Below are 8,982 nucleotides of genomic sequence, written 5' to 3' on the forward strand. Positions count from 1 at the left end.
AATACCCGTGAATCCGGATCCAAATCCGGATAATAGAATTTTTAAAACCGGATACCCGCGGGTACCCGCGTATTATAATTATAAATAATTATATCTTATATTTATATAACATTTTTATAAAATACAATTATTTTAGATGAAATAATTTCATATTTTTTTAATATTAATTCAAAAAAATTAAATTTATTATTATTTGTCTCTTATTATCTCTTTTGTTTTATATATTTTATCATAATTCATCAATTTTTATAAATATATCTTCATGTTTTAAAAATTTTATATATGAATATTGTTGTTTTTCTTAAATAAATCCGGATCCGGATATCCGCGAGTACCCGACTATTATTTCGGATACCCGTACCCCGGATACTCGTAAATACCAAATCCCGGATACAAATCTTATAGTTAAATACCCGAGTCTCCCGGATCCGAATCCAAATCTCTCGATTTTCCCGGGTATCCGACCCGTGCCCACCCCTATCTTCTATACGATGAAACGGCGACGTGTGGGGCGGAGGTGTTGATTGCGCGCGTGTTCCTTTTCTATAGCGCGTGAGTTTGTGGCGGGCCCAATTTCGGCTCTGTTGGACTCGGCTCGGCTCGGCTCAATCTATGAGAACTCTGTCTTATGATCATGGAATTAATTTATTTATTTATTTCAACCGGGAGGTTTACCATATCTTTCTATACGATGAAACGGCGACGTGTGGGGCGGAGGTGTTGATTGCGCGCGTGTTCCTTTTCTATAGCGCGTGAGTTTGTGGCGGGCCCAATTTCGGCTCTGTTGGACTCGGCTCGGCTCGGCTCAATCTATGAGAACTCTGTCTTATGATCATGGAATTAATTTATTTATTTATTTCAACCGGGAGGTTTACCATATCTTCGGCCAAAAAAATATGAACTTTTATCTGTGAAAAAATAAATACCATGGTGAAGTTTTTTTGTTGTTGTTGAAATTATGCAAACTTCAGATTTGAATTCAGCCGTCAACATTTCTTGAAATTAAATAAAGGAACTAAAAGAAAATGGTACTATACAAAATATTTTATTTAAATATTTAAGTTTAATGTTTTACGGCCGTCCTAATTTATTTAAATTATGAAAACATCTCTTTTTTTTTTCTTGCCGGTGTTTTGGGATTAAAATATCCACCAATCAAATCTCTTGAAATAATAAGTTGTCTTCTTCGTATCCGCTCATGGTGCGTGGCCCTAAACGTTCATAATTGTCAAGAAAATGTAAAAAACAATTAAAAAAATATGAAATGATAATAGAAATATTTTTCTATCATATATTTGTAATTTATAAACGATTAAGATATACACAAGACTAATTAAAATATCCGGAAATGGGAAAATTTATTAATAACCCAATAGACTTCGGCTGAAAAAATAGAGAAAATTTAAGAGTGAGCGAACAAATAAAATCTATAATTAGGGAGAGAAAGTAAATAAATGAATTTCCAATTGGGGCTGCTTTCTCTAACGCTTTTATATTAATTACATTTATTAATTAATAAATGCAAACTGTTTAAAAAATATTATGCGTCAATCAGAAGCAAATATAATGAAACCGATTGGGAAATTTCAGAGTCGGGGCTACAATTTCTGCTATGGAATTAAAGAAGACCTGCAGACTGCAAAGATTGCCGCCGTAACATAAATACACATTCACTCACGAAATAAAATAAAATAACCATATATATATATATATATATATATATTGAGACAGAGACAGTGGTATCATCCCCTTCTGTCCGAATTTATTTTCCCAAAATATAAAATATATCAAAATATATGCATTTGGATTAGTGCTATAGAAATTCGTATATGACCGATATCTCCAAATTTCTGATTTTATTTATTTTTATGGATTATAATAATTAATCAAACTAGAAGACATTGGTGCCATTTGATCCAATCGTGTTTTCTTCTCCTGGTTTGAATATTTTCTTATAATTAAGATGCTGCAGAAAAGTTGGAAATATTGTAAAAGACCAAAAGTACAAAAAAAAGAAGGTTACAAAACGTTGTAAATCCAAAAAAGTTATCATTAATACGTCTATTATTTAAAGGATATCCATTAGGTACAGAATTTTATATCGAATATTAAGAAAAACAATAGTCCTGAAATATTTGAATTGAGATATATATATAATATTATTTGAATATCCGGATTCAAATCAATTAATTTTGAATCGAATAAAATAGAAAATAATAAAAGTGATTACATCTTAGGAAAAAACTATAAAAACAAATATGAATAGTATTTGGATAGAAATGAACAAAAAAAACTCATATTAAAGTGGAAATATAGTTTTTTTTATAAAATCAAAATATAAAATGATGGAGTCAAAATTCAATATATGAGACACAAGTTAGAGATACACTAAATAAATTATGGACGGATGATGTGATATTAATTCATGAAGCTCTAAGTAAACTAGCCACCAAATATAAAAAAAAAAAGATGTCACGGTTATTATACACCATTAATTAAGTTGATTAATAACATTAATTGCAACTAAATATGTCTATATGTACATGTGCGACCATTTAGAACAATGATTTTTTAATATCCTGATTTATCAAATGGACAATTACACTTTTTTTTTGCCTCATTATTTCAATTTCCAACTAAAACTTCGAATGGTTTACATTGTATAGGGATACAAACAGGGTAATAATTTTTTTTTTGAATCAAGTTAATGAGACAAATTTATAGGATAATATTCCAAAACACTGGTACAGTGCTAATCATCCGAGTTTATTATGATATGAAGTGTCAGTCTGTTACATATTTGATTAAATTTATATTTTATTTAAATAATTGATTTAATTTTACATTTGGTTAAATTATATATTCGATTTATATATTAAGTAGGTAACGTCACACAATTTCACATTTTTAAACAGTCTTTTTGCTTATTTATAATAAAAGTGGTAACTTTTCTTTCGAGAAAGATGGGAACACAAAAAAAAAAAAAAAAAAAAGCCAAAGCAGCAGTGGGGAGGGACGAGGGAGGGTATATAAAAAAGGAAGACTGAATCTCGAAGCATATTAGCATTTAGGTTTCATTCTTTGTTGATCAGAACAACGTCTCTCTCTCTCTCTCTCTCTCTCTCTCTCGTACTGCCATTTTCACTACCTTCTCAAGAATCGATCCTCTGTGTCGCTGTCTTTCTTTGTTGATCAGAACAACGTCTCTCTCTCTCTCTCTCTCTCTCTCTCTCTCTCTCTGCCATTTTCACTCACTCCTCAAGAATCGAATCCTCTGTGCCCGTGGCTTCTGGGTTCTCTTTCCTCTCTTCTCTGTTTTGTGGAGACAAAAGCTTAGAAGAAAAAAAAACAAGCAATAAGAACTGAATACGAACAATCCGGTCTTATTGGTTCTGTTTCATACCATTCTTCTGTGGGAAAAACACACACACGAACGTAAGTACTCTGTCTGGCTTGTAAAAAAAACAGAGCTTCTGCAGTAGTGTGGAAAAAAAACTAAAGTTTTTCTTTCTTTTTTTGGTCCCAAAGAATTTTCTGATGTTGTCGTCTTAACGAAGAAGAAATAAGAACAGAGCTTTTCGCTGGCTTTCTTGGTCTCTGTAGCCGTGCTCTTCTTCTTCCTTTTCTTTTATCTGTTTTGCTTTGCTTTATTTTATCCATTTTCCTCTGAATCTTGCCTTAATTCTAGATCTCTCAGTCTTCCAGATTCCTTTCCACTCTCGACCAGTTAAGTCTGTCCAAATTTGGGCTTTATCCATCCGCCCTCTTTCTCTCTCTCTCTCTCTCTGTTTGTGATCTTTTCTTTATCTGTTTCATCTTCCTCAAAGTTTTCAAATTTCGAGAAAACAAATAGTGGGTTTGCTCTGAAGCGTCGAGTTTTTTTGTGGGTGTTTCAGATCTAGGGCGGAGACGAGAGATCGAGACAGCAAGGACAATGTCGGGGCCGGTGAAACAAGCCGAGGAGGCGATAGTGCCGAGTGTGAACGACACGGAGAGTGATCAGATCAACAGTAACCATGTCGGAAAAGACGACGAGATCTCTTCCTCCGGCAGTTTCAGCTTCAAGACTTTCCTCTGGCACGGCGGCTCCGTCTGGGACGCCTGGTTCAGCTGCGCCTCTAACCAGGTACATATACACTGATACATCAAACGTTGAACAATTTCTTCACGAATTTATGAGAGAGGGAACTCGAAAATTGGGATTTTGAAGTTGACCCAACAACCAGAAGGTGATTTCTCAGAGACCCATCGAAGGAAATCTGAAAACAAAAATTGGGATTTCAGGTTGCGCAAGTGCTGTTGACGTTGCCGTACTCGTTCAGTCAACTTGGGATGTTGTCGGGAATAGTTCTTCAGATCTTCTACGGATTGGTGGGAAGCTGGACTGCGTATCTCATCAGTGTACTCTACGTCGAGTACCGTACTCGCAAGGAGAAAGAAGGCAAGAGCTTCAAGAACCACGTCATTCAGGTCCGTTTTCATTTTAAAAAAATTGAACTTTCTTTGTTTGTTTTCACTGTCATTTTCTTCACATTCAAATCCTTAATACTCATTTATTAAAAAAAGTCCTTATTGTTTTTTTTTCCTCTCAATATAATTATACGGAGGATCATTAATTCTTTTTCTTGGTATTAACCATTGGATCAATCGATTGATTTAATTTTTTTAAAAAAAATTCGTGTAATAAAAATACAGTGGTTCGAAGTGCTTGATGGATTATTGGGTCCGTATTGGAAAGCAGCAGGGCTTGCCTTCAACTGCACTTTCCTCTTGTTCGGATCTGTCATACAACTCATAGCTTGTGCAAGGTCTTCACAATCTCTCTCTCTCTCTTTAATCCACTTTTAAACGAGTATATTTATTTAAAAAAAGTACGGATTATCATTGAAATGATTAGTGTGTGGATATCAGAAATTATGAGTAATAAATATTTTAATTTGGTGCAGTAACATATACTACATAAACGATCACTTGGACAAGCGTACATGGACGTACATATTCGGTGCCTGTTGCGCCACCACCGTATTTATACCGTCTTTCCACAATTACCGTATCTGGTCATTCCTCGGCCTCGGTATGACCACTTACACCGCCTGGTACCTAGCCATCGCCTCCCTCGTCCATGGCCAGGTACACTGCTCTATCCGTATATGTATTATATATATATCACTTAAAAATATAGAGAGACTAATATATATATATATAGAGAGAGAGATATATATTAGTATATATCTAAATGTTTTCTTATGTGTTTTTAGTAATATGTCACTGTCAATATTTGTGTGTACTTATGTTTAGGGTTTTCTTTTTAGGGTTAGGGGAATATAATTTCATGCGCCTCGACCAAATATATAAAACTAGCTTCTGATTAGAAGTTTTGATGTGTAATCATGGCATGAGATATTTTAAGACCGTTTAATATTCTCTAATCAAAGTGTTAATCCTTGTTTTTTAGCTGTAAAGCTATGTTTTATATTTTACTAACTATAGTAATTTTTTACTTATTTTAATATATTTTAATTTAATTTATATTTATAGGCTGAAGGTGTCACACACTCAGGCCCAACAAAGCTAGTGCTCTATTTTACCGGCGCCACCAACATCTTGTACACATTCGGCGGTCACGCCGTTACTGTGTAAGTTCTTTTTTATTTTTTAATATTATCTACTACACATTTATAATTATTTGATACTTATATCATCAAAATAAAAATACTAGGTATCTTATTTATAATATTTGTTTTAAATATTCGCATTAGTTTTAATAAAAGTAATTTTATATTGAAAAAAGGTTCAAAGAATGATAATCGCTATGATGGAATATTATTAAAATCTGTGTGTTCCTTCACCGCTTCCATTTGCAGCTTTTGCCGGTGATTATATTATAAATGTAAATATTATTATTATCATTATTATTAATTCCTATATTTATTTAAAATAAGACACTTTGCTTGCCATCTAAACAACAGTAATAATTACCCCTATATGTACATTGTTTCTCTCTCTTCGACTTTTGGACTGAAGTTACCATATGCTAGGTAGAATGAAATGTCCATTCTGCCCCTATCGACTGCGACGTGACATTATTCAATTCACATTTACGTATTAATTATTTTTCTAACATGAGAGGTTTTAATTAATTAATTTGTTTATATAAACATTTTTTTGTTAAAATTGGCAGAGAGATAATGCATGCGATGTGGAAGCCACAGAAGTTCAAGTACATATACTTGCTGGCTACGCTCTACGTCTTCACACTAACGCTTCCGTCAGCTTCCGCCGTTTACTGGGCGTTTGGGGATGAGCTTCTCGACCATTCCAACGCTTTCTCTCTCATCCCTCGCTCCGGATGGCGTGACGCCGCCGTTATCCTCATGCTCATTCACTGTTTTGCTTTGCTTTATTTTATCCATTTTCCTCTGAATCTTGCCTTAATTCTAGATCTCTCAGTCTTCCAGATTCCTTTCCACTCTCGACCAGTTAAGTCTGTCCAAATTTGGGCTTTATCCATCCGCCCTCTTTCTCTCTCTCTCTCTCTCTGTTTGTGATCTTTTCTTTATCTGTTTCATCTTCCTCAAAGTTTTCTTCTTCGCTGATGGATCCGGTTAGGAAGCATTGACCCATCTTAGATCTATTCCATACACAGACGCGCGCGCGCGCGCGCGCACACACACATATATATATATATATATGTATGTATATATATAATTCTTGAATATATGCATCGAACTTAGTGAGTTTTTCTTCGATAATTTAATGATATTTTGGGTCAACTCTGGAAATTGGAACATGCCCGGAATGTGAATGAACACAAAGATCAATGAATATACAGAATATTATTAGTCCGGTTTAATAATATTCTGTATATTCATTGATCTTTGTGTTCATTCACATTCATCTTGCTCAACCATATATTAATTACACTTTCACATGTTATACTGCCATATTATACTAAATAATATACTTAATCTCGATGTAATTAACATATATATATATATATATATTGTGCAGTTCATAACGTTTGGATTCGCATGCACACCGCTGTACTTCGTGTGGGAGAAGGTAATAGGGATGCATGATACAAAAAGCATATGTTTAAGGGCTCTGGCTCGTTTGCCTGTGGTGATTCCCATATGGTTCTTAGCCATTATCTTCCCTTTCTTCGGCCCTATCAATTCTGCCGTCGGCGCCCTCCTCGTCAGTTTCACCGTCTATATCATCCCGGCTCTCGCCCACATGCTCACTTACCGATCCTCTTCTGCTCGCGAGGTAAACATATTCTTCCTTCCTTCATCGAATTTGAATATTTCGTTACACATCATGTTTCAATCTTGGTATATGCAATCGTAATTAGAGTTATACATATTGGATACATATTTGGAAGGTAACTATAACGCGCATTGCCGGGGTAACTATACGCTCATGAGCATTTACAATTTTAGTCCGAGGATTTTAAATAGTTTTGACGTATTGGGGGTAGAATTGTAAATAAACTGACGTCCCAGGGGTATAGCCGTCTTTACAAAATAAGTGGGGTTTCCAAGTTCCGTATTTTAAGGTAGATCACACATTTGTGACTGGCCTTCTTTCCAATAATTCGTATATACGTAGTCTCTGTGTGTGCGTATGTATATATATTGTACTTATTTTGTTTTCACGATATATCTACTTATATTTGGACCACAAAATCTCAAAAAGGAAACCATATATATATATATATATATACACATGTGTGTGTGTGTGAGTGTAATATAAATATTAATAATTTCGGATTTCTGGTTAAATGTTCTAGTGAAATGTTAAATTCTCCCGACTAACAATTAGGCAAAGAAACTATTTCCCAAACTCATTATATTTTTTTAAATGTCTTTATACATAGTCCATATATAATTTTAATATAAAAAATATAAAAAGTGAATATATATATATATATATATAGGGAAAATTAGAGGGAGATAGGTATGTGTCTTTATCGGGAAGGGTTTAAAGAAAGGAATGAGATGGACATGTTCCAAAACCCAATCACAGGCACAGCTGTTTCTGTGACATTCATCACTCTTACAATTTATTCAGTGTGTGTTTTGATAAAGACAACTTAGTGTATCTTGTCATTTTCTACCAAACTATTTGACCACACACATACACAATCTCTCTCTCTCTCTCTCTCTCTCTCTCTTTGTATACACACACACACACATATATATATATATATATATATATATATATATAAAAGTAAAGTTTCGTTCTTTTGTATTCTTAATCACCAGTGATCCATATAAATATATATATATATATATATATATATTACACTCTCGTCTCCAATAGGTTTTAACATTTTGCCTTTGTATTAATTGCCATATATGAAGAAAACAATATTGAGCTATTGCTTTGGAGCATAATATAATGTAGACATGTATGATTAGTCGACGTAAAACACGATCTAGAAGCTTACAACCATATATATATATATATATGGTTGTATTTTGTTGGTTATGTATATGTATATATGGGTATATCTTTAATTTGGTTAAAATGAATACAGAATGCGGCGGAGAAGCCACCGCGGTTCATGCCGAGCTGGACGGCAATGTACGTAATAAACGCGTTCATAGTGGTGTGGGTTCTGGTGGTGGGATTCGGGTTCGGAGGATGGGCGAGCGTCACTAATTTCGTCAGGCAAGTCGACACTTTCGGCCTCTTCGCCAAGTGTTACCAATGCAAACCTCCTCCCGGCTCGTCCGTACACCATGCCGGCGGCGGCCATTGATGCTGCCGTGCGTACTTTTGACGAATTTACGAAATTGCCATACTATGTTTCATGCATATTTTTTCTCTCTTTGGGTTTGCTTGTTTCTCGTATACGTGAGGGGGGAAGTAGCGAAAGTAGTGTACTTTGTCCCTTTTGAATGTGATGATTGCGTTTGCTAAGTATTTTTTTTTTTTAATTTTGGCTTTTGTTTTGTATTTTTTTTTCTCTTTCCC

At 34.3% G+C, this 8,982-nt stretch overlaps 1 protein-coding gene across 1 annotated transcript; it reads left to right on the forward strand.

The window, feature by feature from the left end:
- Positions 1–3,181: 3,181 nt before the first annotated feature.
- On the forward strand, positions 3,182–8,945 carry LOC104806602 (auxin transporter protein 1). Its single transcript, XM_010531587.1, has 9 exons — positions 3,182–3,435; positions 3,897–4,126; positions 4,285–4,470; positions 4,696–4,808; positions 4,947–5,130; positions 5,539–5,636; positions 6,182–6,386; positions 7,009–7,269; positions 8,543–8,945. Exons 2-9 carry the CDS (start codon positions 3,935–3,937, stop codon positions 8,765–8,767), a joined length of 1,464 nt encoding a protein of 487 aa, XP_010529889.1. The 5' UTR covers positions 3,182–3,435; positions 3,897–3,934; the 3' UTR covers positions 8,768–8,945.
- The last annotated feature ends 37 nt before the right edge of the window (positions 8,946–8,982 follow it).

The sequence above is a fragment of the Tarenaya hassleriana genome, unplaced genomic scaffold, assembly GCF_000463585.1.
Source record: "Tarenaya hassleriana unplaced genomic scaffold, ASM46358v1 Cleome12, whole genome shotgun sequence".
Lineage (NCBI taxonomy): Eukaryota > Viridiplantae > Streptophyta > Magnoliopsida > Brassicales > Cleomaceae > Tarenaya > Tarenaya hassleriana.

Coding starts and splice junctions, on each gene's coding strand:
- LOC104806602 (XM_010531587.1), top strand. CDS start 3,935: ATGTCGGGGCCGGTGAAACAAGCCGAGGAGGCGATAGTGCCGAGTGTG. Junction 4,809..4,946: donor CAACTCATAGCTTGTGCAAG/GTCTTCACAATC, acceptor AATTTGGTGCAG/TAACATATACTACATAAACG. Junction 6,387..7,008: donor TTATCCTCATGCTCATTCAC/TGTTTTGCTTTG, acceptor ATATATATTGTG/CAGTTCATAACGTTTGGATT.